The sequence below is a fragment of the Gopherus evgoodei genome, chromosome 2 (genome assembly GCF_007399415.2).
Source record: "Gopherus evgoodei ecotype Sinaloan lineage chromosome 2, rGopEvg1_v1.p, whole genome shotgun sequence".
NCBI lineage: Eukaryota > Metazoa > Chordata > Testudines > Testudinidae > Gopherus > Gopherus evgoodei.
Genome location: NC_044323.1, coordinates 267780537 through 267803582, shown reverse-complemented (window position 1 = coordinate 267803582; position 23046 = coordinate 267780537). Strand labels below are relative to the sequence as shown.

The 23046-nt window shown below is 40.6% G+C and overlaps 1 protein-coding gene across 5 annotated transcripts in view; it reads left to right on the top strand.

Moving 5' to 3' along the window:
• Nucleotides 1–23046, top strand: part of CSMD3 (CUB and Sushi multiple domains 3) — a 1232975-nt gene that overhangs the window by 1139283 nt on the left and 70646 nt on the right. For all 5 annotated transcript variants that reach the window (XM_030553724.1, XM_030553722.1, XM_030553725.1 and 2 more), the window contains 3 exons: nt 2748–2921; nt 18742–18924; nt 21769–21945. In XM_030553724.1, the coding sequence (XP_030409584.1) occupies nt 2748–2921; nt 18742–18924; nt 21769–21945 (534 nt within the window). The remainder of the gene's footprint in view (nt 1–2747; nt 2922–18741; nt 18925–21768; nt 21946–23046) is intronic.

Below are 23046 nucleotides of genomic sequence, written 5' to 3'. Positions count from 1 at the left end.
AGCATGTAGTTAATTTACAACTCTCATTTGTTAAACTGGCATTAAATTCTGTGGTCCCTTTAAGTAATTGAAGCAGAAAAATATTACTGGAATGGTGTAGTTGTCAAAAACAGCCATTAGAAAGCCAAAAATTTCAGAGTTAAGGTTAAATGTAAAGGAAAGTCATAATCTTAGCTCTGTCTCCATAGCTACACCCTGAGGGAAAAAGAAACCCAGGGACTCTAAAAGAACCTTATCCATTCATAATAAGCAGTTTCATGCCTTACTCTTAATCATCTTCTAATTTGACCTTCTTTACAGCCAGGCATAATCCACAGACAAAATTCATGTTATAGTTGTTTTATTAAAAATAGCATACTAATGGCAGTCTTTTCCCCTTTTTATTAGAGACTTGAACTTGCAGAGTGCTGAGTATTCTTATCCAGAAATCACATAAGCACATGCTTAATTTTCAAATAGCAGTCAAGGGACAAAAGTTAAGCACATGCTTAGATGATTTGCTGGATCGAGGCCAGAATGTTCATCATTTTGCAGAATACACATACCAGCTATTATACAAATGTGATTAAACACAGACTGAGTGTATCTATACATGAAAACTCCAAGACTGAGATCATTAAATTATAATGCTATAATAAAAAGAGCTAAACTTAGTGAATGAGGATCTTCATACAGCATCAGTCATGTACAGTATGTATTCAACCAGTGCTCTGTTATGCACAAATTCAGTGCTAAGAACCTTGCAGTCTTCTTCAAATCTAATATGTCCACAACCATAGACTGAATACCTCTCTTCAAGCCCTTATGGAAGAAGATGATGACGCGAAGATGGGAGGGTGGAAGTGGCAATTTACTAAATCTGTTCAGTGGCTATTCTGTTACCAAGATATGTGCAGCTATAAGCCAAAGTCTTCATGAAGCACTTAGAAAAAATGTCTTTGATCGATCATTAACATATCACATAAAGTAAGGGTAAAAGAACAAAGAGGGAGAGATATGCAAGGCTAGAATTGTTATGGGGACAGAAATAAGGTGATTTGGATGCCTTGCCACTGAGCATTTTCATAGGTGCAAATGTTTGGTCTCCCTCAAAGTTCAACCTTCGGTCTGAATTCTCTGGGTTTTTAATGATTGCTTTTAAATAACTACATGCTCTTGTAAGGATTTTTACTTTCAAGTCACTGATATGTACCCTTAAACTTAACAAAGTTCTTTTCTCTGATAGATAAATATAAGAGCAAGCAAACCTTACTTGAAAATGTGCCCCACTTCAAATTCCAGCTGATGTTTTATTTTTTTTCAGCACTGCAAGGCAAACCTTTATTTCCTTGACATACATAATCTATGTGTCTACTGTTCTACAGAGTAATGCATAGGCCTTTTTTTCATTTTATTTTATTCTTATAAAATAAATGCCTAGTGGGCTTAACATGATTACTTCCCTGTTACTCTTATAAAACTTTCTAATACATATTAGATTTCTGAAACTATTTCAATGGCTTTACTGGGATTTAAAATGCAGAACTTTGTAAAATACTATTTTTGACCAATTTCTACAAATGCTTCTTACAAGATTTTGTTATAGGTGTGTTTAAGATACAAGTAAAAGAAAAAAGGTAATCAGCATTACTTATTATGGAATTCTCTCTTTGCTGTCTTCAGTGTAATTACACAATATCAGCTTACATCTCCTTTTCTGCACTGTTGCAGTTAGAGGTTGCTACCAGTGTTGTATATGGAGTTGAACACTGTTCAGGTACCACTGTCTGCAGTCCACGCAGCACATACACTAAATGTGTACGGTTAAAAGCTTCTGAATCAATCTTAATGAAAAGCTAATTCAGCCTGAATGGAAAATTGCTTATGTGTAAATTGGCTTTTCTAAGGCCCTGATCCCTAGCTCACAGGGAGAGAGATTGCGTCAGAAATAGTAGGGTGTGGAGAAGAGGTGGAAAAGGTGGAGCTGTCAAAGGATAGTCCTTTCTTTTCAATTCCCAGGTGCAGTGAGAGCTCACTGAGGAATTATACCTAGCTCAGACATACTTGCTTCACAAGCTACCCTTGGGACTCTGCACTGCTCCTAAGACAGACCATAGCCTTAAAGGCAAAATATGGTCTTTATATTGCAAAATATTTGGGCCCAATTCCTGGTCCCCATAAACACATGTCAGGAAATTAGGAAATAGAATCTCAAGGGAAAGGTTTTGGCTACAATTCTAGCCTCTAGAAAGAGCTGCACCAGAGTATTATGAGCAATGATTTAAGGGTCAGTGGATGTGAGCCACATGTATATGCATTTATAATCTGTGAGCTAGCATTGACCCCTACATATAACCTCCCTCTTCACCCATAGTAGAATAGTTCTACTCTGAATGAATATATAGATATAGTTCTATGGAGACCAGCTCTAAAGTAGAGGCATCTTGTGTAACTTTTATATACATACATCTAGGGTATATAGTTAGATAGATATATTTAATTACACTAAATGCCTGTACCTTAAGGCTCACCTCAGCAAAAATATTAGAAGTACACTATCATTAACATGACCCTTCAAGAGACATCTGTTTCACAGCATCTGTCAGAATTTGGTTCTTGATATATTATTCATATTTAATAAATTAACATTAAAGAATCCAGCTTCTTCACAAGATGTATGTATAAAATATGGGAATTCTAATGGTAAATGTAAGAAGTTTGATCGGTGATTATAATATTTTTTTATCTTCAATAATTATGTATTGTAGTGATTGACTGTGGCCATCCTGGCATTCCTCCTAATGCGATCCTGTCTGGAGAGAAGTATACATTTGGGTCTACTGTTCATTATACCTGCACAGGAAGGCGATCACTATTAGGCCAATCATCTCGCACATGTCAATTAAATGGACATTGGAGTGGATCTCTGCCTCATTGCTCAGGTACCACTTTTGAAGTATGTGAATGTGGTCTTGAAAACATTTTAAACTTCCATAGGTTTTGGTGGAAGCCTGTTTGCTTTTTTTATTGTTTGAAAAATATATAAAAGATAAAACATATGTATTAAAATATGCTGTTGTTGAAAGTGCCATAAAAATAAGTAAAATTATTTTTACAAGATAATCCAGTGGGAAACTGAACTTTGTTAATAACATTTAATATGAAGGGAAATGACATGCTCAATGGGATGGGACAATTGACCATTTGGTTTTGAACATGTGTATTTTTATTTTATATGCGCATTGATTATAAGCATATTGGTTTCCAGAGGGAGAGCTCCTGCATCGTTATTTTCTCAAGATAATGATTTCAATTTTATATAACTCGAAAAATGACTTGTGATTTGGTCTCACAGGCCTCAGGTTAAGTCTAAAATATGTTTTGCATCTGCCCTTTAGGTATAGCCCCAAGTGCTCTAGCTCATTTCAAGCATGGGATGTTATTGTTTTGGTTTTGCATGGTAACTAGTGAATCAACTTTAATGGAAATGGGCCCAAATCACAAAAACTGAGATCCTCATTTTGAACATACCAAAGCTGAGGAGTGCTACAATCCAGGCTTTTGGTTTGTTCCAGTACACCTATTGAGACCAATTGAGAAGTACATAGAGTTAAGGGCCTTTTAGATCTCTGTTTGTACTTCAAGCCCATTTCTCATCTTCACTAAATTTTAGTTCTCAATAAAAACAAGAGTTTATTTTTTTCTCTTGGCAACATCATACTTCCATCACATAAGTTACAGCAATCAATATTTTAATCTTGGAGCATTTTCAAATCTATATTGCTTTGACTATAAGAACATAGCTATTTTGATGTTCAGGAAATAGGAAGAAGCCATGGGCCATATTCTTTCCTGAGTTCTGCCTACACAGAAAATGATGTGCAAGTCTGGCATCCTTGATTCTGTTCCCATCCTAATCTTATGGTCAAATTTGATATCATTCAAAATAGCCTTTGGCTTTTTAATAATATTTATTTTCCTACTGTTTATTTCTTTTGGTTTATTTAGACAGTAAATTTGTCATTTTAGGCACTTGGTTAATATACATGTGTACAGCACCTAGCACAATGGGGTCCTAATTTCATCTGGGATCTCTAGTATTACTACAGTAGAAATGATAAATAATTATAATTAAAATAATAATTTTAGATGAAGATCTTATTGTTAAGATCCAAAAAGAGGCCTGACCACAAAGAAAATGGGCATGTCATGCCTGAAGTCAGATTGCTTGCTTGCTCAATTTGCCTGAACCAGCATAGTACTGATATGATAAGTCAAATAACTATTATTTGCAGTGAGTCAGGGTTTACTCAGGGGCTAAGCCTGTTCTTAAGACATCCAGCTCGTAGATGTGGTTAAGGACACCTGCTGATGTTGTTATCTTGCTCCATCAGTTCCTCTTCTTCCATAAATCTTCGTTTACCCACATAAAATGTGATTGTTCATTTTTTATAGTTTTTCACCTAATTTCACCCAGGCTATATTCTCACAGAAATCAGTTGGAGTATTGCCATTGACTTCAAAGAAAGCAGGTTCCGGTTCCTATTGCCTGTGGTGATTAGAGCTGCTCATCATGTGAAAAACAGCATTAAATTTGAATCTATTTATACATTTGAAATTCAGATTTGGATTTGCCAAACCTAGTTTTTAAAACCAGTAGAGAGAGAGAGAGAGAGAGAGTGTGTGTGTGTGTGTGTGTGTTTGCGTGTGTGCGTGTGTGTGTGTGTGTATAGAGAGAGAGAGAGAATTTGTCTTTGAGTTTCTGGATTTAAACAAAACTCCAAACTTAAAAATATCTACAGAGAAGGATGAAGACACACATAGAATTAAACTGTAAACATATTCACATACATTTTAGAGAACATAAAACAATAGTTTTTTTACAACTCTGCAAATATTACATTTGATATTGAGATAAGTACTTCAAAATCGTGTAAATGAATAAATATATACAATTTAAAAAATTAAGATGTTCTCTCTCTCTCTCTCACTCTCACGCATACTGTGAGGAAGCTCAGAGGTCAAATCAGCATCTAGGAAAAAAATAAAGCCAAGTTCTGTAAGAGAAACCTCTATATTCAAATGTGGGTCACATTGAGCAAAACTAAGATTTGGTATAAAGTGGGTAGAACCTTAATGATGTCACCCAATTATATTAGATCTGAAAACAAAACACCACTAGCTCTGGCAACCTGAAATTATATGGAGTCATTATTTTTACTAATAACAGGGTTTCTCAAACAGGGGTCGCTGCTTGTGTGGGGACAGCCCCTGGCGGGCCGGGCCTGTGTGTTTACCTGCCCCATCTGCAGGTCCGGCCAATTGCAGCTTCCATTGGCCCAGAACAGCAATCCACAGCCAGTGGGAGCTGCAATCGGCCAGACCTCTAGACGGGGTAGGTAAATACACTGGCCCAGCCCACCAGGGGCTTTCCATAAACGAACGGCGACCCTTGTTTGAGAAACTCTGACTAATATTGTCTATAACTTTAATTCTATGTTTCATAAATACATACATACATACATACATAAACAGACTAGGACCTGGTGCCTAGGTTGTTTCATGGAGCATATTAGAAAGCTGTACAAAAAGACACAAAAAGTGAGAGCATTCACAGCCCTTTTTACATGTAGGCAGGAATTCACATTGGTTTGTCATGTGTTTTCTGAAGCAGTCTGGTGCTCGCTCATCTGCATTTTAAATTATGCTAAAGATCCAGAGCTAGTAGGAGTTGAGGTGTCCCATTGACATCAGCTGATGTTTTTGACAGATACCTTTCAGGAATCACACGTGTCATCTGGAGAGAGCAGAGTTATTATGGAACTCGCAGAAACTTAAAATTACTGTTACATGCAGCAAAGTCACTGCCACACATTTAAATAAGTTGTCTGGCCATGGACACCTTCAGTAAAAATGGAAAGCCAAATTCTCTGATGGTGTAGTTCTGGTGTAACTTTAGCAACATCAGTGGACTTATTCCAGCAGAAAAATTTGTCCAGATATGGGGGCAGAAAGTATCTGCATGTAGACTGAGAAAATCATTGTTGAATCCCTGCAGTTAGGAGGTCAACATAATTATTGCCTACATAACACTATTGGAGCCATTACCATGGCTATCGTATTTTTATGATAAAAATAGTCACTAATAGATGGTCTTTTTGCTAGTCGACTATAACATTCCATCAGGCTGGACTCTGATTAACCTCCCCTGGATGGTCACGGTAATCATTCCTTGACATTTTTTAACAAATAGATTTAAATCTGTATATTAGTAACAAAAAGATGGCAGATGAGAGCACATAATGGGGTTAATTTATAAGGAAAAGGTATGACACAATTTTGTAAGGCATAAAGTCCTTTTTTACTTCAATCACAATAAAAGTAGCAGTAATAGTAGTAGTGGTAGTACCTAGGAACTGGTTGAGAATGGGGATCATTGTTCTGGGCACTGTACAAAATACAAAGTAATAGACATGCCCTGACCTGAATGTTTTGCAATTTAAATAGACAAGATGGACAAAATGTAGGGGATATATCCAAAGTTATGACCCTAACCACTTTACCTAGGGCACTTTTGGTGTAATGCATAAAACGTAGTGATCAAAATGTTCAAACTTGATGTCTAAGTTAATCACCTCAAAAAGTGGCTTGGATTTTGGAAATCCTGAGTGTTTAGAACCTCCCTTGACTTTACTGTATTTTGGGTTTGGGAAGTTGTGGATATTCACCATCTTTGAAAATCTAGCTCCTCAAATACTCTAATGATTGGGGTGATGGGAATCTAAATAAATAAATAAATGTAGGTGCCCTAGAAAGATTTTGATACCTAAATTTAGGGATCCAAATGTGAACATTTTGACTATCATATCTACAACTAGCTCGTTCACTCATAAGAATGAGGAAATTTTCTAATGCTAGTAAGCACCAATGAATTAGAATAGATAGGGTTCTCTGCATTTTTTCCCACATGTGCAGAAAGATCACATTCTAATTATGATACTATATTACCATGTTGGAAGGTTTTCAGAAATGAGAGGTCAGTCCAATGCTGTTTAACTTCATTTTACTTTTCTTCGAACCAGTTTATACCTCTTTATGTGTTATAGGTAAAAGAGAATCTGTGTCCCTAAAAAAAACCAACCAACCAAACGAACAAACAAAAAAACCCACAGAACCCGAACTCCATCCTTCTGGAGATGCACTACTGTTAAAAGATACTCAATTCTGCTATTTTTTTCCTGAGTTTCTGACAGGCAAAGGAAGATGAACATGAAGTACTTTTGTTCTATTAACTCTTACTTATCTGTTTATGAAATAGTCATTCTAGTCCAGGTGGCTAAGTAAATCCAGACCAGCCCTGGATTTACTTAGCCACCTGGACTAGAATGAATATGTCATAAACAGATAAGTAAGAGTTAATAGAACAGAAGTACTTCATGTCTCTTTTGCCTGTAAAGGGTTAAGTTCAGTGAGCCTGGCTGTCAGCTGACCAGAGGACTAATCAGGGGACAGGATACTTTCAAATCTTGAGAGAGGGAAGTTTTTGTGTGTGCTGTTAGATTTTGGTTGTTGTTCGCTCTGGGGGCTCAGAGGGACCAGACGTGCAACCAGGTTTCTCTCCAATCTCTCCGATACAGGCTCTTACAAGTTCAGAATAATAAGTATTAGGCGAGCTAGGCTTATGTTTGTTTTCTTTATTTGCAAATGTGTATTTGGTGGGAGGAGTTCAAATTTGTATTTTGCTGAAAGGATTTTAATTTGTACTTGTATACTTAGGCTGGGAGGGTATTACCAGTGTCTATAGCTGAAAGACCCTGTAACATATTCCATCTTAAATTTACAAAGATAATTTTTACTGTTTTTTCTCTCTTTAATTAAACGTTTCTTGTTTAAGAACCTGATTGTTTTTTTCATTCTGGTGAGACCCCAGGGGACTAGGTCTGGATCCACCAGGGAAATGGTGGGGAGAAAGGAGGGAAGGGGATGAGAAAGGTTATTTTCTCTCTGTGTTAGGATTACTTTTCTCTCTCAGGGAGAGTCTGGGAAGGGGAGAGAGAAGGAGGGGGAAAGGTAAATTTTCCTCTCTGTTTCAAGATTCAAGGAGTTTGAATCACAGTGATCTTCCAGGGTAACCCAGGGAGGGGAAGCCTGGGAGAGGCACTGGTGAGGGAAAGGGTTTACTTTCCTTGTGTTAAGATCCAGAGGGTCTGGGTCTTGGGGGTCCCTGGGCAAGGTTTTGGGGGGACCAGAGTGTACCAGGCACTGGAATTCCTGGTTGGTGGTAGCACTACAAGTACTAAGCTGGTAATTGAGCTTAGAGGAATTCATGCTGGTACCCCATCTTTTGGACGCTAAGGTTCAGAGTGAGGGTTTATACCATGACAGAGTACTACTACTACTACCTGTTATTATTATTATTATTATTGTTTATTAAATTGCTCATCTATTATGCAGTTCTCCATAAATCACAAAACAAAATAATCCAATGCTTCGCCATCTGACTCTTCCTCACTACTCAACTCAAAATATATTTCTGCTGGTAAAGAGAGGAAATAGGTAAAATACCATTGCTAGTTCAGGTCTGCATTCAGCACCATTCCGTGCTGATGGGGCTGGTTGGCAAGGGCTGTCCCCCAACCTCTGTTGTCCCACTTATTCCTAAACTCCACTGAGTCCATACGTGCCAGGGATCTGTCATTCATTGGTCAAAATGTGAGTGCCCTGGGTTCTCACTGTTTCCCACAGATAACAGCATGTCTTTATGACTCTGATATTTAAGTTCAGATAAAAAACCTGCATGGGTTATTATATATATTTACCCCATTTATGCATACATTTTAGCACTGCTATGTATTTACCCAGTTATCGCTAATATCAAGGCATAATTTGATGCTCTCTGGTAAGTGCATTTTACACTAGTTGTATTTAAAGCTTTTACTCTAGATTTATACCAGTGTAAATGAAAGCAGAATTTGGCTCAATAATGATATTATGATTTTCCTTTAGATCCTTGTTACTGCAAGAGACTGTACTTTTAATTATTTGTAAAAAATGTCACCAAATCTATGTGCTTTATGTCTTTGGGCCAAAACCTCAGCTGCTGTAAGCCAGTATAGGTCCACCAAATTCCTTGAAGAATTGAATGCCAATTTATACCAGCTGAAGCCAGAGTTAAATTCAGTTATCTGTGTAGTCAACTGTGGTTTTGTCCAAAAATAATTCAAAGATATTTATCAAAAAGGACAGTGGCCAGGATTTTCAGACATAGGAACTTGTAATTATAGTCCTAAGTCTGTATTTAGACATCTGAATAAGTTACTGGTTACACTGGGAACTGCTGGGAGCTCTATCCTCACCACCAATCATGACACTTATTTAGGGTGCTAAATATGGATTTTAGACTTTTATTTCAAAAAATCTTGGCCACTAATTGTTTTAAAAACATTTATTTTGCTCTATGTATATTAGAAATGGCAAAACTGTTAACTTTTTCCCACCATCTACTTTGTAAAACATAAATAGTGTGTCAGCTGAAATGAGATTTTATTCAGCATACTGTCTTCCAGCTGGAAGTAGCTAAAAACCATGACAAATAGTTGATGTTGAGAAAAATGCTGACTAAAGCTCACGTACAATGGCAGCAATGTTGTCTCTCCACTGATAACGTTAAAATGTGAAGTATGCACTCCAGTACCATTAGAAAACGTGTTACAAGAAACTTGATTGAACAGGAAATCCATCTGTAAATGAGTGACCTCGGAACATCTCAGAATAAGTATTCTGAATGAAGAACCATGGTGATTTTTATGGTTCTCACAATAAGCTGTGGAACTAAACCCTAATACAAAATCATTAGCCATTTAGCTCAGGTGTGTCCTAGTGTAACATAAAATGGTATAAACTAGGGGGAAAAGCACTTTGTAATGTAGCTTGAAAAGGCTGAGCTTTTTGCACATACCAGGGGTCTTTGCATCTCTCCATATCTCTCCCACAAGCTCCTTATGTGCCATCCCCTCATCCCCCTCCATTTCAGGGATTCCCTGCAAGTCCCCTGTCTCTTCCCTGCCAGTGGTTCTGCATGCCACCCACTTATGTAACCCAGGGGCCCCCATTAACCCCACATGCCAATGGCTTTGTGTGCACTCCCATTCCCACTTGCTTTCATGACTTCCATTCTCCCTTCCCCTGACATCAGGTGTTCTGTATGCCCCCCCACACACTTCTTCCCATACTAGGTTTCTGAATCCCCCCACCAGGAATTGTGTGCTCCTCGTCATTACCACATCCTTCCATTCAAGAGTTCTCACATTCTAGCCTTATGGAGGGTGTCAAAACCTAGTCCCAGATTTGGACCTTAGCGTCCAAAATATGGGGGTTAGCATGAAAACCTCCAAGTTTAGTTACCAGCTTGGACCTGGTAAAGCTGCCACCACCCAAAAAATTAGAGTGATTTGGGGCACTCTGGTCCCCACAAAAACCTTCCTTGGGGACCCCAAGACCCAAATCCCTTGAGTCTCACAACAAAGGGAAATAAACCTTTTCCCTTCCCCCCCCAGGTGTTCCTGGAGAGATACACAGAAGCAAACTCCGTGAGTCTAAACAGAGGGACTCCACCCTCCCCGTTCCCAGTCCTGGAAAACAGAATTACTTCCCTCTTCACCCAGAGGGAATGCAAAGTCAGGCTAGTAAATCTAACACACACAGATTTCCCCCTGACTTCTTCCTCCCACCAATTCCCTGGTGAGTACAGACTCAATTCCCTGGAATTCCCCACTAAAGAAAAACTCCAACAGGTCTTAAAAAGAAAGCTTTATATAAAAAGAAAGAAAAATACATTAAAATGGTCTCTCTGTATTAAGGTGACACATACAGGGTTATTTGCTTAAAAGAATATTGAATAAACAGCCTTTCAAAGCACTCCAGCAACTATACCTATGTAAATACAAAAGAAAATATAGAAATCACTATCTGATCTTTGTACTCACAACTTGGAAACAGAAGATTAGAAAGCAGGAAATAGAAATCACTCCTCATAGCCGAGAGAGCATACAGGCAGACAGAAGACCCAAGAACAAAGGACTCCCACACAAAGTTCCCTCCACCCAGATTTGAAAAAGTCTTGTTTCCTGATTGGTCCTCTGGTCAGGCGGTTCAGATTACTTCTTTCCAGGTGAAAGAGACGTTAACCCTTAGCTATCTGTTTATGACACACCCCCCAAATTGCAGACAGTGGGGAAGCTCACTGGCGGCGATTTCCTTCTAGAACTTTAAAATAAACAGATTACTACAATACATGCACCTTTACATATACCACTAAGTATATAACTAACAGACTTCTACATTTTAAGAACACTTTTTAACTACTGGATTCTGGGAAACTGTCACAGGAGAGGGCATCAGCTACTTTGTTAGAAGCTCCTGAGATGTGCTGAATATCAAAATCAAAATCTTGGAGAGCTAAACTCCAACGAAGAAGTTTCTTGTTGTTCCCCTTGGCAGTATGAAGCCACTTTAGTGCAGCATGGTCAGTTTGTAGCTGGAACCGCCGTCCCCAAACATATGGGCGTAGCTTTTCCAGGGCGTACACAATGGCATAGCATTCCTTTTCACTGACTGACCAGTGACTTTCCCTCTCAGACAGTTTCTTGCTGAGAAACACGACAGGATGGAAGTTGTGATCTGTTGCTTCCTGCATGAGCACTGCTCCTATACCACGCTCAGATGCATCCGTGGTTACTAGGAATGGCTTGTCAAAGTCCGGGGCCCTGAGTACAGGGTCAGACATGAGCGTCACCTTAAGCTGGGTAAAGGCCTTTTGACACTCATTAGTCCACTTAACTGCATTTGGCTGGGTCTTTTTGGTCAGGTCGGTCAGTGGGGCAGCGATTTGGCTGTAGTGTGGTACAAATCGCCTGTAGTACCCGGCCAAGCCTAAGAAGGATTGGACCTGTTTCTTTGACCTTGGGACACGCCACTTTTGGATAGCATCCACCTTGGCCTGTAGGGGGTTTATGGTTCCTCGACCCACCTGGTGCCCCAGGTAAGTCACTTTGTTTTGGCGTATTTGACACATTTTGGCCTTAACAGTTAGTCTGGCCTGCCTGATGCGCTCAAAGACCTTTTCCAGGTGTAGTAGGTGTTCGGGCCAGGAGTCTGAAAAAATGGCCACATCATCGAGGTAGGCAACTGCATATTCTCCCAGTCCTGCTAGTAGACCATCTACCAGCCTCTGAAAGGTGGCGGGTGCATTTCGAAGGCCGAAAGGAAGGACATTAAATTTATACACCCCCGCATGGGTGACGAATGCTGACCTTTCCTTGGCAGGTTCATCTAGCGGTACTTGCCAGTACCCCTTGGTTAAGTCTATTGTAGAGATGAACTGGGCACGTCCCAACTTCTCCAATAGCTCATCGGTGCATGGCATTGGATAGTTGTCCGGACGAGTTACCGCAGTTAGCTTACGGTAGTCCACACAAAAGCGTATTTCCCCATCTGGTTTGGGTACCAGAACCACTGGAGATGCCCATGCACTAATAGATGAGTGGATTATACCCATCTGTAGCATGTTCTGGATCTCCCGTTCTATAGCAGCTTGGGCATGAGGAGACACCTGGTAGGGTGGGGTTCTAATGGGGTGAGCATTACCTGTGTCAATGGAGTGGTATGCCCGTTCAGTCCGTCCTGGGGTGGCTGAGAACAATGGGGCAAAGCTAGTGCACAGCTCCTTGATTTGTCGCCGCTGCAGACGTTCCAGCGTGGTTGAGAGGTTCACCTCTTCCACGCCACCGTCTTTTTTCCTGTCGTAGTAGACACCGTCAGGCCACTCAGCCTCATCTCCCTGGACTGTAAACTGACAAACCTGTAAGTCTCTGGAATAGAAAGGCTTGAGAGAATTAACATGGAACACTCTGGGCTTTAGTGAGGAATTGGGAAATGCTATGAGGTAGTTCACAGTTCCCAGGCGCTCTTGGACCATGAATGGCCCTTCCCATGATGCTTCCGTCTTATGGGCCTGTTGCGCCTTCAAGACCATAACCCGGTCTCCTACCTTGAAGGAACGTTCTCTGGCATGTCTGTCATACCAGGCCTTTTGCTCTTCCTGAGCATCCTTTAGGTTCTCTTTAGCAAGAGCTAAGGAGTGTCGGAGGGTGCTTTGTAGGTTGCTTACAAAGTCCAGAATATTAGTTCCTGGAGAAGGCGTAAACCCCTCCCATTGCTGCTTCACCAACTGTAATGGTCCCTTAACCTCGTGACCATAGACAAGTTCAAACGGTGAAAACCCTAAACTGGGATGTGGTACAGCCCTGTAGGCAAACAGCAACTGCTGCAACACTAGGTCCCAATTATTGAAATATTCGTTGAAGAATTTACGTATCATGGCCCCCAAAGTTCCATTAAACCTTTCCACCAGGCCATTGGTTTGATGGTGGTACGGGGTGGCAACCAAGTGGTTCACCCCATGCGTTTCCCACAGTTTTTGCATGGTCCCTGCCAGGAAATTAGATCCTGAATCTGTAAGGATGTCGGAGGGCCAACCTACCCTGGCAAAAATGTCTGTTAGGGCCAGGCACACAGTGTTAGCCCTGGTGTTGCATAGAGCTACTGCTTCCGGCCATCGGGTAGCAAAGTCCACTAAAGTCAGTACGTACTGCTTTCCTCTGGGCGTCTTTTTTGGGAAAGGGCCCAGAATATCCACAGCTACTCGCTGAAATGGGACCTCAATTATGGGAAGTGGCTGGAGAGGGGCCTTGACCTGGTCTTGAGGCTTTCCCACTCTTTGGCATACCTTACAAGACCGGACATACTTGGCAACGTCCTTGCCCATCCCCTCCCAGTGGAAGGACATCCCCAACTGGTCCTTGGTTCTGTTCACCCCATCATGGCCACTGGGATGATCCTGGGCTAAGCTTAAGAGCTTCCCCCGGTACTTAGTTGGAACCACCAACTGTTTTTGCGGCTGCCATTCTTCCCGGTGTCCACCAGAAAGAAGCTCCTTGTATAAAAGTCCTTGGTCTATAACAAACCGGGATCGATTAGAAGAGCTGAGAGGCGGTGGGGTGCTCCGTGCCGCCCCCCAAGCTTTCTGAAGGCTGTCATCTGCTTCCTGCTCAGTCTGGAACTGTTCCCTTGAGGCTGGGGTCACCAGTTCTTCCTCAGACTGTGGACTTGGGCTTGGTCCCTCTGGAAGCGATATAGGTGATGGGGTTGTTTCCGTTGCTGGTGAACTGCTCTCCGCTGGTGCACCTGAGGGTATTTCAGGCTCTGGCTGAGCCTTTTGGGTATGGCTGTCTGTTGCTTCTGCCAGTTCTGGCTCGCTGGCGCCCTCTGGCGTTGAGTTTGAAGATGTGGTTGCACTTGCTGGTGCTGGTTGCTGTTCCAGTTCCGGGCCTGGGACTGGAGGTGCTGTGGCTGCTTCAGTGGTTGGCATGGAATCCGGGTCCACTACCTCTGTCTGGGTCTCTGGTAACACAGACGGGGTGTCCGTGGATGGCTCAGGAACTGGAATGGGTCTGGAAGCTTGCGTGGTTCGGCTACGTGTAACCATTCCCACTCTCTTGGCCCGCTTCACCTGGTTGGCCAAGTCTTCCCCCAGTAGCATGGGGATAGGATAATTGTCATAGACTGCAAAAGTCCACATTCCTGACCAACCTTTGTACTGGACAGGCAGTTCAGCTGTAGGCAAGTCTACAGCTTGTGACATGAAGGGGTAAATTGTCACTTTGGCATTTGGGTTGATGAATTTGGGGTCTACGAAGGATTGGTGGATAGCTGACACTTGTGCCCCCGTGTCTCTCCACGCAGTAACCTTCTTTCTGCCCACTCTCAAATTTTCCCTTCGCTCCAAGGGTATTTGAGAAGCATCTGGGCCTGGGGATCTTTGGGGTGATGGTGGTGTAATGAACTGCACTCGGATGGCGTTCTTTGGACAGTTGGCCTTGATATGTCCCAGTTCATTACACTTAAAGCATCTTCCATCGGATGGGTCACTGGGCCGAGATGAGTTACTGGAGACTGGTGAGGTGGAAGAATAGGGCGTCTGTGGCTTTACTTGGGTTGTATGTGGGGTCTTTGGCTGTCCTCGGTTGTAGGGTTTATGGTCGGTGTGCCCCCTGGGGTATTCGTTCCCCTTGACCGTAGCTTTTTTGCTTTCTGCCACTTCCATCCATCTGGCTCCAATCTTCCCCGCCTCAGCGAGATTTTTGGGTTTTCCATCTTGTATGTACCGTATTATGTCCTCAGGAACACCATCCAAGAACTGCTCCATTTGTATGAGGAGGTGCAGTTCTTCGAAGGATTTAACATTGTGTCCTGATATCCAGGCCTCATAATTTTTCCCAACGTAGTAAGCGTGTTTGGGAAATGACACATCTGGTTTCCACTTTTGGGTTCTGAAATGCCGACGGGCATGATCCGGGGTTATCCCCATTCTGTATTTGGCCTTGGTTTGAAAAAGTTTATAGTCGTTCATGTTCTGCTTAGGCATTTCAGCTGCCACCTCTGCTAAAGGTCCACTGAGCTGTGGCCTCAATTCTACCATGTACTGGTCTTCAGGGACGCTGTACCCAAGACAGGCTCGCTCAGAATTTTCCAAGAAGGCCTCAGTGTCATCACCTGCCTTGTAGATGGGAAATTTCCTTTGATGTGGAACCATAATTGGCGAAGGGTTGTTAGGATTGGCTGGCGCAGGCAGTCCAGCTTGCGCTAAGTCCAGTTCATGTTTTCTCTGTTTTTCCTTCTTTTCATTTTCTTTTTGTTGTTTTTCCATTTCTTTTTGTTGTTTTTCCATGTCTCGGCGGTGGGCCACCTCTTCTTCTAGTTTTCTGTGGTGGGCTGCATTTTTGGCTTCTTGTTCTCTTTTATGGGATGCCTGTTTGATCTGTTCTTCTCTTTCTTTCATCTCCATCTCTTTTTGTTTTATTTCTAGTTCCTGTTTGTTTTTTTCCATCTCTTGCCTGTGCTCGGTGTCTTTGATTTGTTTTTCGGCCTCAATTTTTGCCTAAGAAGTCATGGTTCCTGTTTTCTTGTGTTGGGGTGCCCTCCGGTGTTTATCTTCTGAACTGCAGACTCTGTTGCCTCCTGGGGTCTGCCTAGCAACAGTGCCTTTTTCCCTTTCTTCCTCTAGATAATTTTTTCAATGTAGAGTAAACCAGAAAAACCACTTTATTTGCATGAGTATAGTGCTGGTTTCTGCCTCCTAATGGGAGTGCTATTGTGTGACAAAAGACCCTTAACAGGTCCGTAATGGTTTCTTGCTTAATATGCAAGCCACAACTGCCAGAGAGAGCAGAAAAAAAAATTCTCTCTGGTTCCCTTTTAAAACCAAACTGTTTCTCTCTGCTAAAAAGCCCCTAGCAGAGAAAAGAAAAATATAATATTCCTACTGGCTTCTGGATTCTATCTCACCACTGCCACTCATGTCAAAACCTAGTCCCAGATTTGGACCTTAGCGTCCAAAATATGGGGGTTAGCATGAAAACCTCCAAGTTTAGTTACCAGCTTGGACCTGGTAAAGCTGCCACCACCCAAAAAATTACAGTGTTTTGGGGCAATCTGGTCCCCCTGGAAAACCTTCCCTGGGGACCCCAAGACCCAAATCCCTTGAGTCTCACAACAAAGGGAAATAAACCTTTTCCCTTCCCCCCCCCAGGTGTTCCTGGAGAGATACACAGAAGCAAACTCCGTGAGTCTAAACAGAGGGACTCCACCCTCCCCGTTCCCAGTCCTGGAAAACAGAATTACTTCCCTCTTCACCCAGAGGGAATGCAAAGTCAGGCTAGTAAATCTAACACACACAGATTTCCCCCTGATTTCTTCCTCCCACCAATTCCCTGGTGAGTACAGACTCAATTCCCTGGAATTCCCCACTAAAGAAAAACTCCAACAGGTCTTAAAAAGAAAGCTTTATATAAAAAGAAAGAAAAATACATTAAAATGGTCTCTCTGTATTAAGGTGACACATACAGGGTTATTTGCTTAAAAGAATATTGAATAAACAGCCTTATTCAAAAAGAATACAATTCAAAGCACTCCAGCAAGTATACCTATGTAAATACAAAAGAAAATATAGAAATCACTATCTGATCTTTGTACTCACAACTTGGAAACAGAAGATTAGAAAGCAAGAAATAGAAATCACTCCTCATAGCCGAGAGAGCATACAGGCAGACAGAAGACCCAAGAACAAAGGACTCCCACACAAAGTTCCCTCCACCCAGATTTGAAAAAGTCTTGTTTCCTGATTGGTCCTCTGGTCAGGTGGTTCAGATTACTTCTTTCCAGGTGAAAGAGACGTTAACCCTTAGCTATCTGTTTATGACAGAGGGTCTCTGTGTGTGCCCCCATTTCCCTCTTTCCCTCCATATTCCCCAATCCCTCCTCTATACCAGGGTACACCAGTTTCCCTCTTTCACAGGGATTGTCTTTGCCCCATACCCTTCTCCCCCATTCCCACCTTTCTCCCCAGGCCATGGGCTCTGTGTGGCCTCTCTTCTCCCATTCCAAGGTCCCCCATTCTCCTCCCCCTATGACAGGAGATCTCTGCATCCCTCATTTCACATGCCCCGAGGGCAGAAATGTCTGGATTCAATAAGCATGGAAAGGGTCTTCCAATTTCCCTGCCACTGGGGGTTTTGTGCCCCCATTCCTCCTCCATGTTCCCTATCCTCCCCCATGGCAGGGTCTCTGTGTGAATCTGTATCCCATTTCCCACTTCCCCCTGAATGCCAGGGCTCTATCAGCCCCCTATTTTCTGATTGCCACCTTCTCTCTTATGCTAAGGGTTCTTTGCCCTTCTTGGCCACTGACCCCATACCAGGATTACCCCAGTCAGGGGCTGTGTGCATGACCCCCTTTTACTTTATGCCCCCAAATCTGTTCCTCCATTATTATTTCTGTCTGGGAGTTAAATCAGTCAGGTGTCAACAAGTTGAACTCTACTTGGAGGATAAGCAGGGGTATTGTTCTGCAGTGCTTAGGGTGACCAGACAGCATGTGTGAAAAATCAGAATGGGGTGGGGGCCTATATAAGAAAAAGACCCAAAAATTGGTACTGTCCCTATAAAATTGGAATATATGGTCACCTTAGTAGTGCTGGAAAGAGTTAATTGGTGCCATAAACCTGTTGTTTGATCCACAGAAAATTGCAGAGATACTTGAAGCTTTGGTTGTGCTAATAATGTAGCGGGGGCTCAGTTTGTCCTCCACTTTCCGTTTTTTTCATTTTTCTTTATTTTTCTTTTTTTTTCTTGATTTCCCTGCAAATAAATAGGATTCTGGCAATTAATGCCTAGAACATTCTTGGAAATTCCGGAATTGATTGGATGTAGCATTCAAAAGTTATATTACATACATGTATAATGCAAACATGGAAAAGCCATCAATTTGAGTGTGAGACCTTCACAAGCTTGGCCAATTACCTGAGAAATGTATAATTTATATGTGGTGTTTACACTTCAGTTAAATCATGGTTACAAAGGTATCTTTGATAGCTACCAAATCATTTGAAAAGCCAAGTAAAGGGCCTGGACCCAGATTTTTAAAAGTATTTAGGCTTTGCTTTGCTCAGTGTTGCAATGCCTAACTGATTTAAGAGCCCAATCTAATTTTCAAAAGGGAAACAATGGGAAGCAATATTAAATACCTTTAAAAATCTGGGCCTTATAGTTCAAGTCAGTAGCTGTAAAATAGTCCTACAGTACTGATATAGTAGTGTAGTGTATCAAATATTATATTCATGTGAAAATCTTTGTATTAAAATTCTAGGTGACACTGCTGGTTCTTGTGGGGATCCAGGAATCCCAGGTCATGGTTCTAGAGAAGACAGTGATTTTAAAATTAAAAGTACTGTACGTTTCAACTGCGAGATTGGTTATAGCCTTCATGGGTCAGAAGAAAGAACATGTTTGGGAAATGGAACCTGGACAGGAAGACAGCCAGAGTGTAAAGGTAAATCACAAAAGGAAAATACATTTTATGTATATATCTTTAAAATGAATGTAATGTCAATGAAAGATTGACATTGAAAGAGTGAAATCTCTGGAGGTTTAACTGCTTGATTTAGCCACAGGACAGACAAGGTACACGCAGTGGAAGAGTAGTCTTCTCCGTATCTACTTACAAGTGTACCCTTATTACCTCTATTTTGCCCTGGAAGGACAACATCTAGCACTGAGACAATGGCTCACTTTCCATGCTTATTGAATTATGCAATTTCTTCTGTAAGTGCTGACCAGAATGCCAACTGTATATCATAGTTCTTGTGATGCAGATACTTGTCCAGCGGGTACTGGTTTGAGACCACAAATCTTTTCACACAGAGACTGAAACAGCTATAAGATAGTAATGGCTTTTGGTCACCTGGGTACAGTTCAAATCAGTAACTAGAAATGATAAATTCTTCGCCTTTTGAGACAACCATTACTTTCTCTCTCCCCTCTTCCTTCCACCAGTTTGTACCAACTAAGCACTGTAGACCTCACTTTTTTAATATTGTTTTTTTCCTTTGACAAATGCTTTCCTGGTTGCTTCATCCTTGGTTATAACTATTGTAGGTATGAATACCTGTGGAAGGAGAAATTCAATTATTTGAAGAATTTCATTATACTACATATAATATGTCATAAATGATTAAACTATAAATTTTGTTTACTGATTAATATATCTTGTTCACTATTAGAAAATGAAAAACCCAAACTAAGTTACTTAAAATGAATCACTCCAGAATTCTGAAGCAAGATGTATTACCATAAAAACAAGACCTAAACAGATATTTATGGAGAATCATTTACGGTACTTCAGTCATCTTGATTCCACAAATGAGAAATAATTCCAAAAAGACCCTTTTTGAGGAAAAAAGCTTCCTGAATAGAGAGGAAAATTTAAGAGCTTCTTTTCTCTTATTATCCACTTTATTATTATGGATTGCTCTGTCTTTAAGAGATAGTCATTTCATTTTGAAGGAGACAGCTTAATTAACATTGTCCAGCTATACCCAAAGAAAAACAGGGCATACTTGATATGGATTCAATCAGGCCACAACTTTATTATTAGATGTTTGGGACTACCTGACAGATAACAGTGTACAGTGCAGGTAATCTCCTGTTTATTGCATAATTACCTGGGGGACTTCCACCAGCCCCCCTCTTTTTCCATCCAGGTGCTTACAATCCAGCCCCCTCAGAGGAGGGTTAAGGTGAGCTATGAGAAAAGGGTATTGGCTCCCTGCTGTTCCAACCATAGGCACCCCAAACCCATTACCATTCCATTCCTTTAACCTGCACCTCCTTTTTAAGTCCTTAACCAGGCCATTTATCTAGTAACTGGATGCCTTCCCTGTGGAGTACCTGTACTGGATATCCACCACAGGGAGGCACCAGTAATTAGCTGGGCTGCCTCCCCCACAAACCCAGTCGGGTTCCCAAACGTCTTCCCATTGCCTCTTGTATAGCATCCAAAAAGCATGTCACCCCCCAAGTCCCTTAGGTGAACCCCCATCCTCCCAAATGAACTCGGTTGCCTGTTGCACTATGCAGGGATCATCGAAGACTCCTGCAAATGGGTTGCCAATGCGATGCACTGCAACAACCTCCCCATCTTGATGAGTCATATCGGTGACCAGCATTCTGGGTCCTGAAAATGGAAGAACTCTTAACAACTCTTTTCATAGCTCAGCCATGTACCTGGAGCCAAGGTTCTCCATGCCATCACCATGAACCCCATATGCCATGGCTTCATCGCGCCAGTGACATCTACTTGAGTTCACAGCTAGCTCCTGGTGCAAGCCCTTGCTGTGTAGAGAAAGGGGTTTCCAACACCAGGGCTTTCACCTTTAAAGCCTTCTACCCATTGCCCACCTTTTTGCAGCATTTTCTGACCTTGTTTCCTCTCCCATCCCACCATAAAGCACTGCTGCCTTCCTTCAGCAAGCCTGGACAATGCCAGTCTTAGGTGCAGTGTGGTCAAACCTGCTTTTAATATTTTTCTTGATGAACAGATGCAACTCTCATACCAAGTAATTAATAAATAAATAAATAAATAAATAAATATTTTATAAGCTGTAGGGGGACATGATCACAAAAACTGAGCTTTCTTCCTTCTCTACTATCAAACTGGATTGCCATCATATTATTTTACATTTCAAGATATCTAAGATGCTTCATTATTCATTGAACTTAGAAATCCTCTTGGAGGTATGTATATAGATTAAAGACTGCTGTTGTCTTAGTTTAGTTTGTTTATATTATATTATATTATATTATATTATATTATATTATATTATATTATTTAGATGAAAAGCCATGCACTTGAAAGTTAGGAAATTCTAGATTTATAATTGCTTGTGCAATGTTAATTCTTCCTTTTTAGCCTCCATCCTGTGCATTTAACGAGACACAGTCCTGTGGAAAAAATAGTTTGTGATCATGTAACTAAAGATGGTATCATAATGCATACTCACAAATGGACCGAATTGAGGTTATGGGGTAACCATAAATCTGGCATTTTTCCAGCTTTTCTGTGCTTGATTTTGCAACCTAAATAACTTACTTTTACCATAGGCTTTTTAAGTATAATTTCCTAGGTATTTTTCTCCAAGGGAAAAGATAAAAAATAAATTATGGGATATACAATTGTAATAAACCATCTCCATCACACATTGTCCACAGGATTTGAAAGCCAAATCTTCAGCTTTATCAAAGACTTCTATCCCTTAAACATGCTGGCAGCAGGAGCATTAACTTATTGGTGATTTAACATTTTACCATCTTATACATTTAACATTTTATTTTATAGCTGTGCAATGTGGTAATCCAGGAACAACTGCTAATGGGAAAGTATTTCGTATAGATGGCACAACATTTTCTAATTCGGTAATTTATTCCTGTATGGAAGGATACATACTTTCTGGATCTTCTGTGAGACAGTGTACTGCCAATGGAACATGGTCTGGATCCTTGCCAAATTGCACAAGTAAGATTAACCTTCAATGAATAGTCTTCATGTTTAACCATAACTATGGCCTGTTAGATACTGCTTTAGTGTTTTTAATTAAATTCTTCATTCTTGTAAATACAATAATATAGAATTTAAGTATTAACTGCCAGCTTTACTTTCCCTCACAACACTTCAGAAACTCTTGGTAATCTACATAACAAAGTACATTCAACCATGAAAATATTATGTAAGTGTAATATGAAGAATGAAATGTTTGAAGAAAGATGAGTTAAAACATACTGACAAGTATTACATTTTAAGGCACTTGTATATTCATATATTCTGCCCACTTAAACTTTCCTTTAATGGTAAAAAAGTATTTTCTTGTTTCATATTTTGTGGTGTTAGTGTTCGTTTTTGTATGTCTTTTGTGTGATGCATCTGCTCATGTGATAATGTGCTGATCACTTACTGAGCATGTTTTCTTTGTGAAACAGGAATAAAATACAATTGCTACTTGCTTTGCCATGAAAAAAATTATTTTTCACTTACAAATGTGTAAGACTTTTTCATCCGTCTCTATATGGTTCGTAGTTTTTACAAAAGAAAAAAGCAAGCTGTGGAATAGTGTTTCTTTCTTATTACTTTATAATTGTTTTAGCTGCCATTTTGTTTATGATTTATAATTATTCTAAACGGTTGCATAATATGTTTGTAAAGGTGTGCGTTTCAATCTTTTGTTTGACATTTGAAATCTTCTGTAACTTCTTACACTATATTTCCTGCTCAGTGATTGCAATCTAAAACTTTTCAAGTGTTTCTGTTGTAGTGTTCAAGTGTGATTGCCTAAGCTTTGAAGATTATACTTACAGTACTTGTGACATCAATTTAGTTTAATGGTGTTATCAGTGGGTATCTACAATGTATTAACTGACCATAGTTTCAGAAAAGAAACTGCAGCATTTAACAGTTCTTGCAAAACAATATATGAGTTCATGAAAAACTTGTTTGCTTTCCCTGAATTTATGGCATATTGTTTTAGTATTATAGGTTCAGATAACAAAACCAAGCATTCTTCAGATTGTTTGATTTAACCTCACTCCACACTGGCCTGTGCTTGTCCTTTTAAAACGTAAG